At 32.9% G+C, this 25,960-nt stretch overlaps 1 protein-coding gene and 1 long non-coding RNA gene across 4 annotated transcripts; one reads left to right on the top strand and one right to left on the bottom strand.

Annotated features, from left to right (window-relative positions):
* Positions 1-7,975: 7,975 nt before the first annotated feature.
* Positions 7,976-14,018, bottom strand: LOC134231792 (uncharacterized). 3 transcript variants are annotated; one of them, XR_009984624.1, is made up of 4 exons: positions 13,878-14,018; positions 12,882-12,951; positions 11,804-11,948; positions 7,976-8,483 (listed from the first exon to the last, which is right to left on the bottom strand). It is a non-coding gene; the product is annotated as an uncharacterized LOC134231792 (long non-coding RNA). The 3 variants fall into 3 exon arrangements; XR_009984626.1 differs by lacking the exon at positions 13,878-14,018 and adding an exon at positions 13,051-13,693; XR_009984625.1 differs by lacking the exon at positions 7,976-8,483 and adding an exon at positions 8,543-8,605.
* Positions 14,019-15,772: 1,754 nt separating this feature from the next.
* Positions 15,773-21,451, top strand: LOC134231796 (fibrinogen-like protein A). The gene is made up of 6 exons (XM_062713767.1): positions 15,773-16,282; positions 16,381-16,462; positions 17,831-17,967; positions 19,362-19,458; positions 19,631-19,795; positions 21,068-21,451. Exons 1-6 carry the CDS (start codon positions 15,965-15,967, stop codon positions 21,307-21,309), a joined length of 1,041 nt encoding a protein of 346 aa, XP_062569751.1. The 5' UTR covers positions 15,773-15,964; the 3' UTR covers positions 21,310-21,451.
* Positions 21,452-25,960: the final 4,509 nt, after the last annotated feature.

The following is a 25,960-nucleotide window of genomic DNA, read 5'->3' as shown; positions in this document are numbered from 1 at the left end:
ATATATATATATATATATATATATATATATATATATATATATATATATATATATATATATATATATATATATATATATATGTAAGACTCCAAAGTCCGATGGTGACGCCAAAGTCCGATGGTCTCGCCAAACCCCGATGGTCTGCGCCAAACCCCGATGGCTCATTGTCTTTACGGGCGCCAAAGTCCAATGGCCACGCCAAAGTCCGATGGCTCGTTTCCTATGAGACGCGCGACGCTAAAGTGCGATGGTCTGACACGCCGAAGTCCGATGGTGCGGATGAACAATCAACGTTTATGACGTCACAATAATCCAACGTTAATCCTTGACGCCGTTGTCCTGCATTCAAAAGCAATCATTTCTGAATTCGTCCTTGAACACAATTTTTATTATTGATTTTGCTTATTGCTTGCACCTTCTAGAGATATTCTGCGGGATGTGGAGGCCGGTCCTTCGGATGAGACCGTATAAACCGAGGCCCCGTGTCACAGTAGGTGCTGGCACGAAAAAGATCCCTCCCTGCTTAATGGCCCTAAGTGCCGAGCATAGGACAAAATTTGCAGCTCTCCACCAGCAAATGGTGGCGTCTCCATATGAGTGAAAAATTCTCGAGAGGGACGTTAAACAATATACAATCAATCAATCAATCTAGAGATATGAGGGTTAGTCCTCGCACACCACTCGATTGATTAGGGTTAGTCCTTGCATTGCACAACCCGAGTGAATTAGGGTTAGTCCTCGCACCAAAGTCGAGTGATTAGGGTTAGTCTTGCCCCAACTCAAGATATTTAGGTTATTGTTAATACACACTTTTCGAGCGTTAGTCTCGCACCTGCCTGAGAGTTAAGGATTAGTTTTCGCATTTATTTATACTTATTCTAAAGACCTTTGCATGTCGCGGCATTGAGATTTGGGCGCAGTGCTACTATGACGTCATAAACGTTAATTGTTTTCCGCACCGTCGGACTTTGGCGTGTCAGACCATCGGGGTTTGGCGCAGACCATCGGACTTTGGCGTGCCCATCGGACTTTGGAGTCCCATCGCACTTTGGAGTCCTATATATATATATATATATATATATATATATATATATATATATATATATATATATATATATATATATATATATATATATATATCAAAACACATTATGATTAAGAATAATTCAATGGTACATGCATATCCTAAATCAATAATAAAAAGCTACGAATGTACATGTATGCAGGATATTTTATGAATATCATGTGTTTTCATAATATTTAACATATTTTCTCAAAGGTAACATCTTAAAATGCATTTAATTCTAATTGTAGAAAAGGACAACCGTTAAGGAGCATAAGCAATAGCAATTTTTATTATAAGTATGAGCATCTATTTATGTATAATTGTCGAAAGTGTTGTGCAGTTGAAATTATAAATGCATGTACAATAAATCATTGTTGTTAAATAAATACTGCTTTCAAAATGATCGTTTGTCTTCCTGTTAAGTCGAGTTAAGCAGGTACAATCAAAGGGAAATACTGTGTCAATTATACGATATTTCCTCTATACATTGTTTTAAAAAAAACGAAAATTTGTAGTTTTTAACACGTAAATCAACGCATTTGTTCTGACAATCGCAAAAAATCGTCACATACTTTTAAAATTTTCCGAAATTTTCAAGATAAAGGACAAAATGGACAAAAATATATATAACAGAAAATTGTTATATATATGCACTAGTATAACCGAATATTGTCTGGTGAAAAGAATGACATTATAAATGATATGTCATATTTCAGTCAAAATACAACGCACTGATAGGTTATATTTGCTAACAAGGTTATTATACAGAGCATAGAGATTACGAAAATGCTGACAACTAACTTCTCTGTCAGACACCTGTCTGGGTTAAAAAAAAATATCGTACTCAGGGCATTCTCTGAGAATTCAAAACATTTTAAGGCATGGACACCATATACAAGTAATGATGAAATAATAAATTGATAAGGAAAGTTGGCGATGGAAAAGCTGAAGCCATCTCGTTTGTCAAGCAATTAAATTGTTAGTTGGCACTTATCGTTTGAAGCCAGTAAAACATCTAAGTATGATTGATTGATTGATATTGTTTAAGCCTAGTCGGCAATATTGCAACCATAACGAACAGATGTGAAAGACTCTGAGTTGATTCAATTTCGAGTTCAGTGCGATTCGACATATGGAAGGGAATTACCATTGTTAATTGATTAAACGTCGTGGAATTTTTGACGAAAAATGGGTAATTTGTCAACTTAGTCAAAATTACAACGTCTTCAAAAATGTCCACATTTACAGTATTTGAATGTCAAATTGCGTGTATGTTCTTTTAGTCCCTTTCCAGAAATTTTAATTTATATTGAGACGTCATTATACTTCAAATTTAGACCTTGTCTCGGCACTCAGGATCTATGATTAGTAAGGAATCTTTATCTTTCCAATGGCTGCCGTGACAGGGGGTCTCGGGTTTGAAGGTCTGATTTAAAAGACCCACAACTGAACTCTCACATCAAAATGCCGAGCTCCAGGCAAAGGAACATTTATTACTAGCGGACTGAGCTGTGCAGCCTGTGTATACGAAATGTTTATATTCGTGACGCTTGTAAATTATCGTGTACTGTTTTGAATTTTAAAAATAGAATCAATTATAACCGATACAAAAATATTATTGCACACATTTGGCACTGTGGCATATTGATAAAAATTAATCTATATTCAAGAACGTGTGATAAATTCAAAATCCACATTTTTGACGTTTAAATGAAATTAGCGTTACGTCAGACTAGGTCGTCCGGCTTGAATATACAAAGTATTTGCACCTATAAAGTTCATAAAATTGTGTGCATCGCTTTAATTTTTTAAAAAGGTATTATTGTACACGTTTGCCGTTCCCTACTTATTTAGAAAATTAAGCATTTGTCCACTTTCGTTTTCGGCAAAACTTGTACGCCAGGATGCACACAATACTTGAATGTTAATGGTGCATGTATCTAAACGTAAGACTGTCGTATCTTTAAAGCGAGGAGACGAACCTGATAAGAGAGATAACTTCCCAAGAAATTAATTCCAAGGTTTCGAAAAACTTGTCCTTTTAGAGTTAAGTAATGAAAACTAAATTAATGCATTCTATTTGAATATAGACTACCATAAAAAAAAACCCATTGATTTCTATTTTCTATGGCCAATGTTTTTGATGGTTTCTTGTATTTTTGTTAAAATTGGTATATACAAATATCATGCATATCTTTAATCATATCAAAAAAGGATTATAAAAATTACATTGTAGTTAATAATGTATTAGACATTTTCAATTTTCATTACTGGTACAATCAGAGCTCGACGGTTTCGTTTGCCGGATGAAACATCTTGCGCTTATTTCATCTGTTTAAAAAATTGAATGAAGTTGTGTAGTTGCCTGTAGCTATAGCGATCAATCTAAGAAATTTGCACGCCTGCATTTTAAAAAAGACAAGAAGATTTATGAACATTACTTTCTTTGAATTTTGAAATAAAAAATAGCATTTAAGTGGCTTGCAATATCTATTTCTTTGTCTTGAATGAATGTTAAAAATGTATACTTTCTTTACACCTCCTTGTTTCTAAAACCAAATACATACAGTATACAAACATCTCAAAGAGGCACGGCCTTGATTTAAAGATACAAGACCTGACTGTGTTTTACAGTGAGCACATTTTAGGAATATTTACCTTAGAAGGACTCACGTCACTACAAGTATTATAAATAATATTTCCATTTCTATTTTTTTTTTCTCTATGATAACTCTTTGAAAGTTTAGGGAGTTTATTTCTTGATAATTCTGCAGGAATGTTAATTAGGCACGTCGATAGGTCAGCAGCTAAGGAGGCCTAATACGCATGCAACTCTCGTGCGCATCTGTCTCTGTGTCTGACGCTAAGGAGGCCAAATATGCATGTAAATCTCGTGCGGCTGCCTTTGTGTTTGACGTCAGTGTGCGAGGACTAATGAAATTGGCATGGAAGTCCTCGTGCAATTTCAATCTATAAGTCTACATTTTTAATGTCTAAGTCTACAATTTTATTTCACAATGAAATGGAAATATAAGGAATATAAATATAAGGAACCGCTGTCTAGTTATGAGAGTATGCCAGGGACATCATCAATAGTGGGAAACATGGGATAATTTTAGCATAACGGGCTTCGCCCGTTATGCAAATTATCCCATGTTTCCCACCATTGTTGATGCCCTGGCATACTCTCAAAACTAGACAGTGATTCCTTAAATAAATTACACAGATGGATTTAACAAATTAGGTCATACAGGTAAATAGCTCTCTATTGCTATAAAAAAAAAATTGAACATTTATACATTTTTATTATTTTAAGTACCAGCCTAATTTTGTGCAATTTTCCTACTTTCACACAAGTTTTAAATATGTATAACGCGTCTTTGGCATTTATACAAGTTTGCACGACGTTAGGCTGATAGTAAACAAAAGCTTTGAAATGAATGACCATTCTCGATTTACTGTACTGTAGAAAATCACAAATGTCTGCTGACCCCTGCCACATTATATGGCTTTGCTCTTTGTATATTCACAAATTTCAGCGGTAAATTCTTTTGAATCGTATGGTTAAGATATCAATTAATGACTTAAGATAAAAAAAATCTTCAATTGATTCTTTATTTTTCACAATTTACCGGCGCCCATTTATACTTGAATTCCTTCTTACCTCACCTGTAATAACGTGTCCAGTAGGATTAAAGTTGTGGGGTGAAGAACAACATTAACACGTAGAAAAGTTATGTTTTAGATGTTCGCGATATCTGAGCATGGTCGAATTTTGGTAATTAAAAACGATGTAAATAGTCGATTTTAGATAAATCAAGAACATCAGCAGTTTTGTTTAAAGTCATAAATTTGTCAGTTCTATGTTCGATATAATGACTTTGTTATTGTTAACAAATACAATATATCATTAAGCCAAATGCTGACTTTACTTTTCCACAGCATTTGTTAAATCATTTTTTTCACACTTGATTGTCGACATATGTATAAGTTATTTCTAGATCAAAACAAAGAGTACACGGTGGATGTGACTTGTCGTTAGGGGATGCTCACTCCTCCATGACACTCGATCCCATCTTTTACGTTTAGAAGTCCCCGTTTGCTCTGCTTCAACGTATCGTTTAATGGACTTTTGAATTTGAATACTATTCCTTATCTCCATATACTTCAATGTAAGAAATACAAAGTGTAGACTTCATCTTGAAGTATAGTAGAATACAAAACTGGACCCTTTTATAAGTAAGGATATTACTAAATACATTTTGTTTATTTTAAAACGTGATCTATTAAAAAAGTGAATTGCAATATCCAGAACCGAGCCTTTTTTCTAGTGTCGTCTAATTCCAGCACTATCGACATTGACATTGCTGCCATACAGAAAGGCGTGTTCAGTTTCCAATTACAATATTTTTCACATTATGTACTGAAACATATTAAATAAACATTGGGTTTTTTTTATTGTCCGTCAGCCGAATAAAATTATATTTCGACATCCACCATATATATTTTATCCATTCTTTCAAAGTGCCAAGGTCTTCTTTTTTCAATATTTGACCAATTGACTGACCATAGACAAAAATAACAGAGATTCACAAGTCCACTATTAGCATGCTTGTTTACCAAAATATGTGACGGTCTTGGTACTGAAAAATTCTTTTTTGTCTTGTATATCAAGTAAAATAAATTTTAATTATACGATATTTCGGTGTTTGATTTGTAAAGTTTTAATCAATTTTATAAGCAAACTAGGCAAATAAAAGAGGTTAACATGGTTTATGATAGACAGTCGGCTTATTCGCGGCAATATGGCCGACGAAGAGTCACTTGTTGTAATTTCGGATTTCTCTTTTGTAATTATATTACATAGATTAAACTTACAAAAAAAAATAACATCGCAAATAAATTCTTTATATGTTTTTTCTTAAAATCTATGTAATTCCTGATAATTTTAGGGTTTTGAGTGATTTAAGTAGACATATATTTATAATAAAGCAAAAAAAAAAAAACTTTTTTGTATGGTATATAAAGAATTTATTATCTAAATCATATTAAAAAGAAAGAAATACATGTAGCACTCACTAGAAAGATTTCTTGCCCTCGCCAAAATGGTATATAAATGACATACACATACAACCATTTTTTTTAATTATTTTCACGAAATCGAAGATTCAGGAGTATATAGTTTTGTCCTGTCCGTGCGTTTTGTCTTTCTGTATGTCCGCAAAAACGTTGAGGAACTTCAAAGCTCGCAATAAGCTGTCATACGGGGACATCGGCCTTTCATAAACAAATCTTGACTTTTTGTTTTTTGTTCCTTTTTTAACATCAGCCAATATTCATGTCTTTTCTTGCTTGCAAAATAATTCTACTGGGTAGTCAGAATATAGAAATCTTAAACACCATACATTAGGCCTTTCAACTGCCGCTAGGGGTCGGTTTTATGAACAATAACTCACAGCTGAAACATGTTGAGAGCAGGCTCGGAGTATCTAACTGTTTACACGCAAGGCAGTTTTTAGCATTTCCCAAGTGTTTCTTTGCTCTCAGTAGAATCCAGTGGTTTTAAAATTTAGCACAAATGTTAAACTTATTTACTGTAGTTGCGGACACCATTTCACTACATATAATTAAAAGTTTTAATTAAAGTAAAAAGTGAAATCAGCCCTCCTTCTTAGTTCTAACCTAATCAAATTTTTATACTCGGTCGTTCCCCTTCGTGCTTAGTAACACAAGTAAGATGATCAATTACTGCATATACTTGTAAAAATATACCCTAAAATCTTGAAAATAAGCCGCGGCTTATTTTAAGTTTTGGTAAGAAAGTGGGAGCTTATTTTCAAGACCGGCTTATTTTCAAATTACGGCTCATTTTCAATGCAAAAAACTGGTAAGAGAGTACAATCATGGTTTATTTTCAATACAATCATTGAATAAAGTGTAATCGATAGAATAAGAACAACTTGTTCGATCTTAACTGCTTAAATTTAAAGAAATCATGAATATAATAAAATAAAATAATTACAATAATACTATGTTCAGTATCTTGCGTGTAGAAAAAATACTTTAAAAGTGGAGAGTTTGACGGAGGAAACATTGACGAATGACTTTAGCTTGTCAGAGTTTTTATTCAATGTTGGCGTTCCCCGGTGTACGTTCAATCGTCTACTTTATATTTTGAGAATGCCGATCCCGAAAAGATAATTTCAATGTTTACAACATATAAATTTACATGAAATATAAACTTGTTAAAAAAGTAAAATTACTATATAAGATATTTATGCCCATCTTCCTGATACTCGCACTAAAGGTTGCTCTGTTTGATGTAATATTATACTATCTGATACCAACACAACACCGTTTGAAGTTGAAAAAGGTCATTTATTACCCAATGACAATTTTGTAAAACTATTACAAAAATGAAAATGTAGTTTGATAGATTTACATTTATAAACCTTGCAGTGAAACCAATATCACTACATGCAACTTCGAAATAGATCAAAACATTACTGTATAAAATTTTTACATCAAAGGTGGGGTAAGGTAAAAATGCCTTACCTACTGAAAAAAGAAATATGGAAAAATATTGTCAAATTATTCACATCAATTAAGAACACTATAATTTTTTAACTATTGGGGAGAGGTGGGAGGGTTGTTCAAAAATAAAATTGTATTTCCATACAAATATGGCGCTGCCACTGATTGTACTCAATCATATACTGAGGCTGTTCCAAAAACAAGACCGAACAAAAGTATTAGAGTTATCTCGCTTGTCCCACTTTCAATACACAAGAAATGGGCATAAAATTATTTATGAACATAAATAGCATTTATGCCCATCTTCCTGATACTCGCACTAAAGGTTGCTCTGTTTGATGTAATATTATACTATCTGATACCAACACAACACCGTTTGAAGTTGAAAAAGGTCATTTATTACCAAATGACAATTTTGTAAAACTATTACAAAAATGAAAATGTAGTTTGATAGATTTACATTTATAAACCTTGCAGTGATACCAATATCACTACATGCAACTTCGAAATAGATCAAAACATTACTGTATAAAATTTTTACATCAAAGGTGGGGTAAGGTAAAAATGCCACTTACTGCCAATGACAGGCAGATCTGAACTGTCATCAGCAGTAATCCCCACCCAACCCTAGTGCGAGTCTTAATCTTACTACAATAGAAGTATCCCTAAAATTCATACAAACCGGATACAAACAATGAAAAATAACACATTACCAACATACAAAGAAAGTATTTCAACTCTTGTAAACAATACCATATTATTATGCATTGTACACAAACTTTGTTAGATGCATAATTACGTCAAAACTTTACTACTTCTTGATACAACCAGATGCTCCTGTCATCATGGTTGAAAATGTTTTTCTAAGCCAATGTCCTCTTTCCTGAAACAGATAATGTGTCACAGTTGTAGATGCATAATTACATCAAAACTTTACTACTCGATACAACCAGATGCTCCTGTCATCATGGTTGAAACTGTTTTTCTAAGCCAATGTCCTCTTTCCTGAAACAGATAATGTGTCACACTTGTTCACATATTTTGACAATTGTCCAAACCCTCATATTCTCTATTACTGGTTTGATATTTATTTTACAATCAGATGCTCTTGTCACCATGATTGGGTATAATTTGTGACACCAATAATTAACACACTTGATTGACATCAACCAAATAAATTACTCACTATTTTATACATGTTATAGGAACTCAACTCAAAGTAGATTTGAAATGTCATGAATTATAATCTGACCAGATGCTCTTGTCACCATGATTGGGTATAATTTTGTGACACCAGTAATTAAAACACTTGATTGCAATCAACCAAACAAGTTAACAAATTACTCACTATTTTATAGGAACTCAACTCAAAGTAGATTTGAAATGTCATGAAATATAATCTGACCAGATGCTCTTGTCACCATGATTGGGTATAATTTTGTGACACTAGTAATTAAAACACTTGATTGCAATCAACCAAACAAGTTAACAAATTACTCACTATTTTATAGGAACTCAACTCAGAGTAGATTTGAAATGTCATGAATTATAATCTGACCAGATGCTCTTGTCACCATGGTCATAACTCATTACCTCAACCTCAACTCAAAGTAGATTTGAAATGTCATGAAATATAATCTGACCAGATGCTCTTGTCACCATGATTGGGTATAATTTTGTGACACCAGTAATTAAAACACTTGATTGCAATCAACCAAACAAGTTAACAAATTACTCACAATTTTATAGGAACTCAACTCAGAGTAGATTTGAAATGTCATGAATTATAATCTGACCAGATGCTCTTGTCACCATGGTCATAACTCTTTACCTCAACCTCACCTCGTGAGCAGTCAAAGGTTTACAAAGGGGATTCGAATGTACTTTTTGAAAGCGTCTAATGACCACCGCCCCATTGATTTAATTTTTTGCTCTAGAACTCCACTGGAAAAAGCCGTTGTTGCTGCTCTGATTCTAAAGCTGTGACCTTTATATCATTTACAATCTAACCCACACCAATTTAATGGCAAACATAACTGATCTGTACAATATTTCCGTGACACCGGTGACCCATCCATGAAAGTAAAAGGAGGACCAGAAGTTGGTTTTCGTAATTGAAAATATGTCCATAGGGCCTGAACAGGACATATTGTGTTATCTTTGCTGTCATTTTTCACATTTGACCTTTACCATGTTTGAAAGTTTTCATAGTCAACTCCAACCCTACTGGGCAGTCTGAAGTATTTTCTAAAAAAAAATGTACAGACTGTATTGTCAATAAATGACAATTTCTGTCTTTTGAAGCTGTAAATTACAATCCTAAGAAAACAGTGAAATGCCACTAAATACACACTTTTCATAAATACCTGTACAAAATATAAACTTGTAGTATATTGTAAAGAAGCCATCAGCTGTTTAAGAATGATTGGTGTTATAGGTAACCTAGGGTCCACTAAGCTTGTCTTATTCTTGTAACCTTGTAAACATTTTTTCACTAAAAGTTGGGCCTTTCATATTCCTTATCTTATGTTGAATACTTAATGCTGAAACATAGGTTGCCAGTAACAATAAGCTATAAACAAAATGATATCTTAAGCTTCTGCTTTTGCTGGTACACCTTTCCTTGGCAAAGCAAAATGATGACACCAAACAATGGCAATATTCAATTGCCCTTTGATAAGTATTATGAGTTGATGCTGCTAATGACTGATTTATTAGATCTGAAGCTATTGATTCTAAACTTTGAGATTGTCCTCGTTGTTATGGCATGCTACAGGGTTGTTGTAGGAAATTTTTTGTAGGGACTGTGGAATCTGCTGGCGAGAAAGATGATCAGCTAAAACATTATCTAAACTCGATACATGCCTTCCTTGAAATAAAATATTGTGTTTAAAATATTGCACTACTAAACGACAAACAAGAACCATTTGTCTTTACTTTAGGTTTGTTTGTTGATGATGTGCACAACAGCATCATTATCTGTGAAAAAATTTTTAATAATAACACATCAATTTTCAAACTGATCTGCCCAAAGCTGAACTGCAAGTACACTGGGAAATAACTCCTTTTATTGTAATATGATAGGTTTTCCAGGTTTTAGGCCATATACCACTAAAATACTGATTTCGTAAATAACCACAGAAACCAATGTTACTTGTATCCATATACAATTGTAATGAGTCAGAATTGTCCCATTGCTCTGATGAAAACAGTGACTTGCCATTGAAATGCTCCAAAAACAATCCCCAAGCATTTAAATCCGCTCGAGCTTCCTTATTCAATCTCCTATGATGAAAAGGTTGAGTTAACTCAATTAACAGATCAATTAGCCGCCTAGGAAATGGGCGTCCTGGAATGACCACTGAACAGGCGAAGTTTAACAGACCTATTACAGACTGTAACTCTAGTAATGTTATAGATTTTTTAGACTTGTGAATTTGTATTAGGTGTCTAGCTTTAGTTAACTTGTCTTGTGCTAAACATGACTCCATCAAAATAGAATCCAACTCAATACCCAAACATATAAGCGAAGCACAGGGAAGGACAGTTTTTAACTCCTTAATTGGAATACCAATATCCTTGAACAAAAACATGAACTAGTCTCCCATGTAAGCCTAACTTGTTTTCACATACCCAATGTACTGCAGTACTGAATTCTTCAAATAACTGACAAGAAAAATTAAGTCACATAGGGAGAGTTTTGTCAAAATAGTATTCATTTTCTAAAGTAAAACCCAACAATTCCCAATCTGAACAATGTATTGGAACAATTTTATATGCATTCTGAATATCCAATTTAAACAACCCGCAATTTTTCTCATATATGCGCATTCAACCTACTGCATCTTCTACCTCCTGATATTGAACAGATTTGAATTGATTATGAATACCAGAAACCCAGAATTTAGACCTACTTTGGATTTACCCAAACTGATAGCCAATGCCTCACTATGGATTTCTGAATTTAATGTTTGCTTTTTGGGCTTTATTTCACACTCCCCTTCTAAGATTTCACTGATTTCAAAGCCTTTATAATTATTCTTATTTTTGATTCCTAACAAATTTCCAAATCAACAAATTCATTTCCCCAGATTTTGCTTTTTATCTTAGAATCTACACCGAGACCCAATGGCTTAATGATACTGGGATTCTTAACCCCTGCGCTAAGCGATAACTCCTTAGATGCTGTTTGTTTATTAGTACCTGAATTACTTGGTAAAATTGCCATCTTCTAATTGGCTTGAATGATTGTTGCTTGTTGGAGTGTCACTTGCGACTTCCTCTTGTTGTAAATTAACTGGCTTTGTAACCACCCCATAGTCTGTAGGCCTATTACCGGTACTCATCTCTGTAAATGGATGTTAGCATGTATGCCTAATTTATACAAATCATGTCAAGAATTCAACCTATCTATGACTGATAAAATGATCAGCTTTTGATTAATGTGGCAAAATTATTGTTGATTTACTCATCCAAATATTAGTCCATATCAGGCAATAGGATAAAATTACCCATTAGACCTGACTCTAGGGTAGTTCTTTATACCAATTATTGTTTAAATCTTAAAACAATCTGTATAATTACAGTGCACTAGTGAAATATAGCTACACAATGTATCAAGAAACCATTGCAATATCACTAATTAATTCACTATCCCTAGTGAAGCATAGCGATAGAATTATCGCATTTATAACTTGATAGAATTATCAAGATTCAGCACTGATCAAGACGTGATAAAATTATCACTAATTGTAAAGCATAGCGATAGAATTATCGCATTTGTAACTTGATAGAATTATCAAGATTCAGCACTATTGAAGACGTGATAAAATTATCACTAATTGCGATAGAGTTATCGCATTTATAACTTGATAGAATTATCAAGATTCAGCACTGATCAAGACGTGATAAAATTATCACTAATTGTAAAGCATAGCGATAGAATTATCGCATTTGTAACTTGATAGAATTATCAAGATTCAGCACTATTGAAGACGTGATAAAATTATCACTAATTGCAATAGAATTATCGCATTTATAACTTGATAGAATTATCAAGATTCAGCACTGATCAAGACGTGATAAAATTATCACTTATTTTAAAGCATAGCGATAGAATTATCGCATTTGTAACTTGATAAAATTATCAAGATTCAGTAATACATTAAAATACCACTAATTGTTCAGTAATGTGGCAAAATTACCACTCATACTTGAACATGTGGCAAATTATCACAGGCTCTTCTGCAACTCATGCAGTAGAAAAAGTTTCCAGACTTACTGTTCTAAGTAAAAATAAATGCTTGATCACAAGGGTCCCTTTCTGTATTTCCCACTCTTGGACTGGCTCTCTACAATGCATCTAATATGTGATTAAACAGAAAACTGCTGAAAGTATAACATTGTGTCATATATGCATAATAAGCTTTTTTTTTTTAAATCATTAATACCCGTTTTGTAAGATGTTCTAAGTCACTAGGGTACTAAGGCTAAGGTACATATAGATGTATTGCCTGTTTCATAAACTTAAGATGCAAATTAACCATAATTGTTATATGGCTAAATGACATACAAACTATTTATCTAGCTATCACTTGTACTATGTATCACAGCACCCCTGATTGCCCTAATCACAAAAGTTATTCACTACAGAGTTCTTCAAGCCCTTTAACTTCCAGTACACAACCTGCCTTCTGTTTTTAACTTCTTCTTTTAAAAGTTGATTTGCCAAGACTATTTACTTATTATATAACGTTAAAACAACTCGGCAGTGTCTGGTGGAATATCTTGGTAACGACTGACACACATATATCTTATTTAAATGATACCGGTTTAAAAACAAGTCACATGCTGCCATTATTTTTGACACAATCTCCCTAACCGAATCCTCATCGGCCTGCGGCTGATCGATATCGTTTCCCGCAATATGTAAAGTTAGCTTCTGTGGTCGGTTCCTTTGAATCTCCTCTTCTAGCACTCTAATGTCCATACTTCGACCTATTCTGTCCCCACTAATCCCAATGACCGAGATCGCTACATTTTGTACATTAAATATAATTGTTTCAAAGTTGTCTCTGATTCCTCGCATAATGATATAAGCGTTGAATGTGTGAGTCACCAAATATTAATACAGACATCTTGATGAAGGAAGAACACAGTACAAAACAATGATCGTTGGGACAACACAGGTTACGAATGATGAAAAATCGGAACGCACGTAGGCCTTCCACGTGTACCAGGACCGAATTTCAAGTCTCGTCTTTTAACACTGACTTACAAATGTGCTGAATTCCTTGGAAATCCAAAAGATCACACCACGAGAAGTCCATCAAATGTATTAACTGTGCACTGGACACGCTGTAAGCCAACTTGCTTGTTCAAAAATAAAATTGTATTTCCATACAAATATGGCGCTACCACTGATTGTACTCAATCATATACTGAGGCTGTTCCAAAAACAAGACCGAACAAAAGTATTAGAGTTATCTCGCTTGTCCCACTTTCAATACACAAGAAATGGGCATAAAATTATTTATGAACATAAATAGCATATCCGCTTGCAATTGAATCACTTGATAAATTAGTCAAACAAACACATATTTATACAACTCAGTTACGGTAAATTGAAATGTAATTACTACCTAGCCCTGCCGATCAGCAGGTTTCTTACCTCGGGCAGTATTACCTGACAGTTAAATGCTTTACAAACAAAAACTTCCTTTATCCATTTACTTATTTAATTATAACAACTTTAAACACATTGTTAGCTTGTACAGGTCTAGATGAGACAATTATTGCTTCTGACAATATCATAAAAAAATCACTATGTTACCTGGTTCCGCAATGAAGTTTTTTTTAGCAAACGTAACATGCTTACTGGTAAAAAAAATAAACTTTAAAAACTACCCTTTATTAGTAATTTTACATAAGTTCATTAGTACCTACAGACTTAGTTCTATGTCGTATGCAGAGACTGGTAAAGGTTAAATGAATTAAAGTAAGATAACTCAGTTTTATTTTGCACAGTATAAAAAACGTCAAAGTTTTCACTCGTCAAATGTTTAACATCTTTCCTAAATGGCATTGTCAGGACCGGCTTATTTTCAAAACTGGCTTATTTTCGAGTAATTTTTAATGCAAGAAATAGGTGGCTTATTTTCAAAACCAGCTAATTATTATATCCGTCTTATTTTCAAGATTTTAGGGTATATATTTACAAAGGAATCGAAAAAGCGCGCACATAAAAAACATGAGATTAAATTTTCTTCTTCATAATAATCGTCAAAGAGAGTTAAAAATATTGAAAATAGTCTTTTCCCCATTCATTTGACCCTGTTATTTCAGTAGAGTGAAGGCATTCTATTTCTTATGGTCAACACTCATTTGTGTCAGGGACGTAGTATCCGGGGGGCGTGGGGGGGCCTGGCCTCCCCACTTTTTCCCCCAACATAACCTTTACTATAGTAAATAAAAAATTGGGAGTGATAGTAAGTTGGCTTTGAAAAAGTTGGTCACTAACCCCCCCCCCCCCCCCCCCCCCCACGAAATAGGTTTTTCGAGTTTGGGCAAATTTTAATTTTCCCCTTTTTTTTTTTTTTTTTTTTTTTTTTTGCTTGTCAACTTTTTCAGGTGAGAAAAAAAAATTTCTCAGGTTGGCCCCCCCACTTTCAAAAACGATGCTACGTGCCTGTGTGTACAAAACAATGTAAGAAACCCTTCTGTGTACATACATGTAACAATACCAATTCTGAAGCAGCCTTTATGTCATTCATATAAACGATAACTCATAAATCGGCACTAAGTTGGTCATTTTTCACACCTGAGTTACCTATCCTTAAAACACAACATCGGAAAAGTCAGTTATAAATAATTAAACTTTTTAATGATGTAATTAAATGTATGCATAAGTTATTATCTTTTTTGATAATTTCATATACCTATAAATCTATCTATGCAATGTTTTTTACCATATGTGCAACTTGAAAAATTAGTTGAAAGGCCTACATACATGTATCGATATTGGTCTTATACACATAAAACCTACGTCATAGATCAATTAATCATTGAAAAAAAAGATGTGAAGCCTCAACCGTCCCCCTTTTTCTACCTTTACCAACTGTTTTTAAGTATACTCATTTTTTTTAATCAAATATTAAAAAAAATTGTAAATCAACAATATCGTAACTATTGAGCCATACTAACATAGACAGGATCACGTGAAAACTCATCAATAATAAATAGTCAAACCTTAACGACTGGTATATAGGTTACAGAAATGAATATAATATAGAAGCAGTAACTCGTTATGGAAGAACCCACCGATTTGACAAACATTTAGTTATAAAACTGTTTGCAAGTCTTAAGATGATCAGTCTCTACCGCTTTGGACACGTTCTAGCTCTGTTACAGACATGCTACTCACAGTGCTTCGAACCATTTGACCCAAAAACCTTGATCGTTAGCAATTATGAAAATTCATCTTTTCCAGGTTTTAACCTTTTGAGAAATACTGACAATGCAATGTGCATGATGATTTGTTTCAAGTTTAAGTTGTGTGGCTCAGTGGATTGGATACCAGAAGAAAAGATATGCCGGCTTAACACAAGATTTGTTACCAAGTATAACAGCAGTCTAATGACTACGGGCCAAACCTTTCATGTAGAACGAGAACATTTTCCAGTGGTAAGAAAAAGATCTTGAAATATTTTCATTCAAATGAATCTAATTGAAATTAATATATTATTATACAAATCAGGACTCTGAATGGATTTTATATTTAGCACTTGGCGGGCAATTGCTTAAACAACATCTGTACTGATGATGCCATTTGTATTAGCGGTAAATGTGTACCTGTTTTAAAAGGTAAGGAAATTACTTCAATTACATTGTAGGAAATGTCTTTTTAGTTGAGTTTAACAATATTTATTTAATAATGCTTAAGGACCATTCTGTCTTCTTAAGTCTACGAGTGTCATTCAAAAAATACGTAGACATTGTCCCTCATCGTCACATTATTATAACAGGATTATAGATCAACACATTTTCGTAAATAAAACATTTGTTTTATCGAAGTGTGAAGTCATCTTTTGTTACCACGGAGCGCGGTTAATCAACATTATAACGTCAAAAACAACGTTGAGAAAGTTTCTCAAAATTACTAGAGATGCTTTTTTAATTTCATATGCGTTTTGTAGCGGCCTCTCCATTCAAAACATATCTTAAACACTTGACTTCTAGTTTGCTAATAATTGTGCAAATAGCTTGAACTAGATTCTTAATGTTTTCAATTTTTTTACCTCGCAATTCCATTACCTCCGTAACACTGAAGCGCACATCGCGTTAATGACGTTCCAACTCTTTTGACAAGATTTCTTTAAATTTTGCCTGTTTCTTTGCAGACCATCTATCGTCCGATTCAAACAATTTACCACTCAAAAATTGTATTTTCAATACATTTTAAATATACGGCTTATTTTTCATATATTTCCTGGTTAATACAGAATTTTTTAAGGTCTGTTAAAGAAGTTTCCCGAATTCAAAGCATTTTTTGCTACTCGCTGCTCCGTGACGTCCTCCAACGTCATGCTTTTTTGCCTTTTTTAATCAAGTTCAAATGTATTTAGAAACGGATATCTTTCAAACGGAGCGATATATTACATTACCTGATAGCATTTTAAGTAATATAGCAAGACTTTATTCAAACTTATGAATCTGATTTTGTTTCAGCTCCATTTATTAGAGGTAAGACTAGAGATAGTATAAAGTGAAAATTAGTAAATTAATCAATTTTGACGTTGCTCCGTGACCCCATTTTTGCTGTTCTATATCTTTGATAATTTTTATAAATTTTAAGATATATTCCATTCTTTTACTTGATTTATTCGAATTTGTTATTAAAATATGTGTACCAAATTTGGATATAATATGACGTCAGATAAAAAAGTTAGAACAAAAGTCTACGAACTTTTTGAATGATCCTCGTATCACAAGTACTAATTTTATTAAATGAGAAGGATTGCTTGATTTTGTCTTTGTAAAACATCCAGTTTGAGAAATTTGCACACATTCAGTCGTTGAAGGGCTTGAAATTTAGACTTATTTTTTCAACTCACAGTAACTGATCAGTGAGGGTTATCTATTGTGCCATGTATAAAGAGCACATGTGAAAAAAGAGCAAGTTTAATGAAATTTATTGTTCAGTTTCTTTTACTTTATTTTTACATTGAATAGAGAACATATATAAAGACTGTTCTGATATAATGAAAAGAGACCCAAGCAAAGAAGGGCAAGATGGAGTGTACGTTATTTACGCTGACACCCGGAGAGAGGTCTTCTGTGACATGACGACAGATGGAGGAGGGTGGACGGTGAGGAATGTTTTAGTTTTTGATACATTACTGAAAAATAAAAAATAATCCTTTTATTATGTTTTTCAACTTTAAATGTAAGAAATCTAACACAGCTACAGATGTTATGATAGCTTATCATGAAAACAAATTAACCAAAGCTATATCATAATAACATTATGACTGTTGGACGTGAACTTGTCCCGCAAAATTAAAACCTGAATAAGGAATGGTAATCGAGAAACTGCATTATACTTGAATAATATAAATTTAGTTGTAATACGTCATTTGATTTGATAAACTATTTATTTTATATCGTATAATAATATACTTTGCCTACGTAACGTACACTGCAATTGACGTTACCTTTTAAGACCATTTTTGGAGGAAAAATCCCTTATTTACTACGCTGAATTTGAATTATAAGGAATAAAGCTTAATCATATTTACCTATTTTATACGATATGCAATATGTTAATAACTTTTTTGCTTCTTTATAAACTGCTTTGCGTTATATCCTATAACAAGGGTGAAAGTAAGTTTCATTCCTTAATTATAGTATTTACCAAACATTAGGTAGTCCTAAATATCTTACATTCCCTTGAGCTTTTTGATATTTTTCGTAACAGAAAAACGTCAGAATCACCGCCATTATGAAAACTGGAAATTGTTTTTAAATACTTGCGAACCGAGTGAAATGCCGAATTCACATTTTATCAATAGTACAACGCTTCTCATCAATATATAGGGAAATGAAAACATCACTCAATATTTTGATAGAGGACTTAAAATGTCAGAAATTAAAACAAATCTAGACAGTCAGATAACATGTTTCCATCGGATAGTATATTTTATAAAGGAACCATAAAAACGTTTTTTGTGAGTACAAAATTGATTGTACTATTATACTGATAAGGTATGAATTTGACATTTAATTCTGCTTCCAAGGTATGAAAATCAACCCAAAATTGCCGCCTCCGGTTGGAGGCGGCAATTTTCCAGTTTTTGTTATAACGCTGGTTCTGATGTTTTCCCAGCACGTCAAATATCAAAGTCTTATAGGAGTCTTCAAAACGTTAGATATTTCGGACTTACATTCAGGGATGATTTTTAACATAACAAAGGACAGCAGAATTTTAATCCTCAAATTGTGGATTTAACTGTACTTGACAGAGTTAAAACAAAAAAAATCTACCTACAAATTTTTGATTTTAATTTGCAGTAGTTTCTTAACATTTACATTTCTAACTGTTCAAACAATTCTATGTTATTCAGTTTTGTTTTATATCTATATATAATGGTACATACTGACAAATATGATGACTTCAATCTTTACATATAGTTGAGGAGAATAAATTATAGTTGTTCATGTTTTTTTACGAAACAGTATAAATAAAAATTATTATTGATTACAGGTAATTCAAAAAAGACTAGATGGTGACGTCGATTTTTACAGGACATGGATAGAGTATAAACACGGATTTGGAAATGCCACTAAAAATTATTGGATAGGTATGAATATTATATATATTAAGAGTTATATATATAAATAAATATGAATAAAACAATCTTAATGAAAAACTCAAGCTTTAATTTGAAGCGCTTGCGCCCCACGCAGCCTCATCTGTAGATTTGAAATTATTTTTTATATTTCTGTGAATTTGAAATTAATTCATAAATATAGGGAATGATGCAATCCACACCTTAACGAAGGATAAAAAGCAAGAACTTCGAGTTGATGTTGAGCGATATAACGGGCAACATGCCTATGCTGTGTACACCACATTTTACATCGGAGATGAAGACAATAAATACACAGTGACAGTATCTGGATATAACGGGACAGCGGGTGAGTATTGAGATCTGCACCTGATCTCACCTCTGATGTTTTTGGTGGAATAGGTTTGCTCTGTTTCGGATTTGTATTGTTCATAGTGGACTTTGAGCTTGAATGTTGTTTTTTGTCATCTCCATTTTTCATGCCAAATTTCTTTAGTGCTGAGTGATGAGAGTTATAAACTTTTCTTGGATGAGACAATATCGCAAGCTACATCCCAGGGCAAGCCCTTGCCTTTTTTCAGATCTGAAACAATACATAGGAGTCTTAAGAAAGGACACAAACACTTGATTTTTAAACAGCATCCTTCTGAAGGCTTACTTAATGCCCCTGTGCTCTAAAGCATGAGCTGAGATCTCTTTCATCTTTATTTCTTTTTTTCAATATATTTAAGATTCCAATCGACACAAGTGTGTTTGTTTATGGTTTAATTTTAAACCATCAGCATATATTAAAATTTAAAAAAATGAATAACACCGTAACGTTTTAAAACCTCAAAGGTTTGTGAAAATACGTGTTTGCATGACTATAGAAATGGGGGGCGGGGGGGGGTAAAGACATTGTAGTGTAGTTGGAAGTGGCACAGATTGAAAATGGAAAATGTATGATTGTGCGCCATCTCCAATAGACATTGTCCCTTAAAAACAACATAAATAATATTGTAGAAAATAAATATCTTTTTAGACAAAAACTTACAAGATTGTGAAAATTTTAGCTTAGTATAAAGAATTTTTGTTCAAAGGGTCACTGGCTTGTAATAATTAAAACTAGATATCATATGTATTTTGTTCATAATACTCAGTCTTGCAATCTTCTTATCGTTCTTCACAACATACACTTTATCCTATCTTCATTTTTAGTACACTATGAGAAATATTGAAACATAAAACAACTATTTATAAACTACATTTCTCAGGAACAGCAACAGTCTCCTCTAACCATTTAAAGCAATAAATAAGTAGTTCGACCCAGCAATCATATGAAGTATCCCTTCCTTTATTGATACGATTAATTAACTAGCCAAGAAGAGTGACGAAAATACAAATAAGTGTTTTTCAAATAGATTGCGGAACCGAGTTTTAAATTAACATACTCACCGTATACACATCAAACATAATTTCGAAAGTGTTTTTGCTGTAATGCAAAATATATCATTGATATATTATCAATATCCAAAAACAGATCCGAGCAACGATAACTATTTTGGCGATTACTTTGTTATGATAAATATTCTATATATAAATAGTATATTTAATTGTCAATTACTAGTATACTGTATTACAGGTGACGGTTTTGTTCATAATGGTATGAAATTTAGTACACATGACCAGGACAACGACTTGGAAAGTCGTAATTGTGCTCAAATGTTTAAAGGCGCCTGGTGGTACAAAGACTGTTTCCGCTCAAACCTTAACGGAAGGTACGCCAAGTCTGCAGTGATTGGCGGTCAATATATGGTATGGAAGATACTGGCGGATGATGAAGCTTTACGAAAGAGTGTGATTATGGTTAGGCAAAGAAACTGACTTAAATTATGATCAGCCATTACATTATGCTGCAATGGAAGTGTACAGAAGCTCTACATAAACTAGGACTGTGATTATATAGACAAAATAGAGTTTAGTAAAATTATTAGCAATTAAGTCTATTATTTGTAAGAATTTTGAATGTTTGGTGTTATTAAAGATGTGCTTGTATATTTGGAATAGACTGAATGCACTCTAAAACTTAATTATTTCAGAACGTTTTTATTAAACATGCAAAATAATATAAAATAATTTTTTTTTTTTGTTTATTATGAATTCATCGATATTGTTATCATTTAAGAGATAAAAGCGATAATATCATAAAATTTATTAAGACAATGTTTCACTAGTCATGAAACTACTTTCTGAAAGAATCAAAACGAGATCGATTTCTGTACTTTGAAGTTCACAGTTAAGTTGAAAATGGAAATATCGAAAAATTTTCTTGATGAAAAATACATTCTTTTCAAGGATGGGGAATTCATTTTAAGTACTTTACTGATATCAGAAAAATGTAATTTGGCTCAAATCTACATGTTGAGGAGTTTCTGATTTTTTATTTCGACTTGTCACTTGATATTGGAATGACATAGTTTTCGCAAATTAACGTGCAGTATTAAGGTCATTAAGAAATTTCAATATCGCAAGGACATAATCATGTCAAAAATGTAAGTTTTAATTATAATTCTTATCAACACCATATGTACATCGTGAGAAGTGCTGAGAACCTATTTATATTTTACTATTTAATTTTTGCTATAATTTCATTTGATAGACCACAGTTTGAATAAAATCGGGTCAAGTACATTAAATATTGGTAGACATAATTAATTCATTTGCAAGATTTTATCAGGTTCGGAGTACTTTTAAAATTCCTTAATGTTTTTTTGTTTTTTTTTTTTTGGGGGGGGGGGGGGGGGTTATATGTAAAAAGTTGGCATGATACATAGGGAGTATGTCATTGCAAAAAATCGATTTATTTAGACACTTCTATTGTACAATGATAATTAATCTGCAAAATAATTTGAAAACGTGAACAAGGCAAACAAGAAACACCTGAAAACACCAAAGAATGTATCAGGTGTCTTACAGGAGTAAGCATTCCCAGTTGGTCGATTAAGCCCGTTGTGAATCCTCTGTATTGTTCAACTGGTTTATCGTTGCTCTGAAAAAATTGGTGAAATGTGTAAAAACATTGGACTGAATCTGTTGCCAAGGTAGAAGTTGGACTTGGGGCATTTGTTCCCACAGCTCAGTTTATTGAAATTGTGAATCGTTTTCTTTCACTAATATACGGATTTTCTCTGGTGCCACAGAGGAGTGAGTATCTTCTTCCGACTGGATATTCTTCGTGTGCGTCTTGTTCTGTTTGGTGAAAACAGTAGATTCTTAGTCAAGTTTCATGTTCATTATATTTAACTGTAGTACATTTTTGTTAGGGTTGATGAATGACTTCAATATTATAGCAAATGTTTTCTTTTTCTCATGTTAGGATGCATGTCTTCTATAGTTTATGAATTTGTTTTTCTTCACGGACGGCAAGGTTCAACTTATGAAAAGGTTTACCGTAAAAGAGGAATAATACAAATGTATGACGTTAGAATAAAACGTTAATGTTTAATTTGTAAAATGCTCTTTAACATCTGTTCAATCATGATGATTTATTTAACAACTATGTAAAAGAGAATAAGTGCGTTTCATGTAAACAATCATTTCTATTGAAGTATGATAATGTTTTAATGATTTATTAGTCTACATCAACAAGAGATTTAAAATACCATAGCTCGTTGATATTCTTATTGCTCGGAAAAGTAAGTAAAACTACTAGCTAATTAACAAAACAATTAGAAAATACTTTTCAGCTGAGTAATCCTCATCATACATGCCGTTTATTTTTTATGAAAGTTAAGAATTCCAGAGATTTTTAAATTTCCTAAAATATTAGTCATTAAATGACATTATTTGCTCGAGTGCCGAATAAAGAAAGATAATGTGATGTTATTGAAAATTCTTCCATTTTTTACCCATGGAACTCCTTCTGAGACATAGTCCTAAAAATGCAGTGTCTTTAGTCCTAAACTCTTGAAACTCGTGATACCTAAGATCTACATTAGAGTTTTTATATCATGTGTCGGTTTAGGCGAACCGAGTAGAAATATGTATTAAATCAAAGTCATAATACGGATATCATAAAATTTACATACAATTACATACAAGCATCACAATTCACAGTGGCTCACTCGGAAGTGCGCTGGCTATGTGATCACGAGGTCATGAGATCGAATTTCCAATTCTAAATTTTTTTAGTGTTTGAATTTTCAACGACGTTTAGAATTTGGTTAAGAAATCAGAATGTAACTATAAAATTTAAATATATTTCATACATTACGAAGATATACTAAACAGATATTGAGGAACGTCTCATCTGACCTTAATAAATCAGCATCGAACTCATCTATCCCAGAATTACCAAGTTAAATGTATCATTCCTACACACAGAATTTGTCCTTTAAACGAGCGTACTGGTGGGGTTCTGCATGATATTATCAAGTGTAGCAATCATTGTCACATAATTAATCAAATATAATGACACTAAGAAATCACAAGTTAAAAAATATATTCCAATTTTATTTAACCTTATTTTTAACGATTTCTGTATAGTTTTACAATGTACAAGTATTTGGAAAGGCCGCGCATATAATGTCATGGACAAGGGTATTTGATTATCTATGCTGAAATATGCATGTTTAGCAATTTTTAAGTCTGTCTTAAAGATTACAGCATTTGGTAAGATGCTGATACTGAAACGTTAAAGAAACTCAACATACAATAGTCTACAAGCATAAGAACTTTTTAACTAATGATTTTCAAAAATATGTCTAGGCTTAACTTTATAATTTTAAAACTTTAAATTTTGAAAGTAATACATGACTGTTAAACGCCTCCTTCAAGCCATTCAATGTCAGTATTTAAGGCTGCCATTCACAACAATTACTGCTTGAAAAAGTTGCAATAGGTTCATCTATATCGAAATCTTCGTGAAAGAAATAAGTATTCTATGTCATTTTTAAAAGTCCGTCTTTCAGATAATGAAGTATGTTTCAAAAATGATTAAAGAAAAATAAGAGACGTCCGCCATCCTTATGGGAAATGTTTAATCATTTAATTATGGTTACATATAGTTGAAACGACGTCAGACACAAAATATTTATTCAGCCAACTTAACATTATCGGAATATAATTAGTCTGTCGATGTGTTACAGCAGTATACGATTTCTCCACGGAGAGTAAAATTTAAAAGATGCTACAAGAAATGGAAAATCACTGTTATTTGACGAAAAGAGGATATCCTTATGCCTAGGTCACATTTAAGCCGATGGTCGGGCGACTTAATTTTTCTGGTTTTGTCGGGTGAAACAACGTGATCGGCCAACATGAATATCCTGCGACACGGAGCAGTCACATTAATTCATATGAACACCGATGACTTGGATAAATAACACAAAACATATTTTTTTTCTTTAGAAATGAGCAATATTTTTCATAGATTCTATACTCAGATAAGTAACGTGAGTAATGTTTGCAAGGCAAACTGGCAGAATTTTGTAAGATTGAGACTCAATGTTGAAAATGTGTGCAAAATTTTGTATAGAATTGCATTAAAAAACGAGAAATGGTGCATATCTAAGCAGCAAGGAATCCTTATTATTTCTTTATATCTTAAAGATCAATTATTTATGTTACTTCCCTTCAAAAAAATATACATCAATCCATGCTTCAAAATGTTGTTTGTGTGATGTATCTTTAACAGTTAAATATTTACAAATTGGCCAATCGTCGCCCGATCATCGAGCTCTGAGCTACAGTTTGTTTTTAACCGTCGGCCGAAATTTTGGACACCCTTATTGTCGAACGACGTACGAACGTACGAACTTAATAAACTGACCGCCGATGGTCGGAGGATGATCGAGGGTTGGTCGATGGATAACTTCAATTGAAGAAATCGGCCACCGACGCAGAAAAAAATATAACGTAGACCGATGGACACAAAATTGGTCGGCTGGCAAGAAAAGGAGGCCAAAATAAGGCAAGACAACGGGCGACGAACTGTCGACTGTCACCCGAAGAATCTCATTTTTCCTTCAAAAACCTTCGGCCGTTAATCGTTTTTGGAAATGTGACTAGGGTTTTATTCATGACGTTGTTATTAATCTCGCTGTCGGACTGGATTGTGCAGTCTGTGTACACCAGGCGTATGTATTGATGACACTCGTAAATTTTCGTGTATATTATTAATTTTTAAAATTTAAATCAATCATGGTCTAAACATATAAATTAATGCACGAAATCGGCAGTGTAGCATCAGAAAGAAAATTAACGTTTGTTCATAAAATGTGATAAAAATTCAAAATCCATATTTTTGACGTTTTCATGAAGTTAGCGTTCCGTCAGATTGATCCATTTGGCTTCAATATACAAAGTTTTTACACCTTTAATGGCGTAATATAGTGTGCATTGTTTTCATTTTTTGTGTATTTAATAATTCATGGTCTATATAAAGATAATACCGTTCAGGTTTGTCATTGCGGACTTTATTTTAAAAATTAAGTATTTGTCCAAGAATTTTAGGACAACCTTCGTATAATTTCCC

The sequence above is a fragment of the Saccostrea cucullata genome, unplaced genomic scaffold (assembly GCF_032062105.1).
Source record: "Saccostrea cucullata isolate Sc308-1 unplaced genomic scaffold, CSIRO_AGI_Scuc_v1 ctg8097, whole genome shotgun sequence".
Classification (NCBI taxonomy): Eukaryota; Metazoa; Mollusca; class Bivalvia; order Ostreida; family Ostreidae; genus Saccostrea; species Saccostrea cuccullata.
The sequence above is the reverse complement of the archived record's forward strand: the minus strand, read 5'-3'. Positions and strand labels throughout refer to the sequence as shown.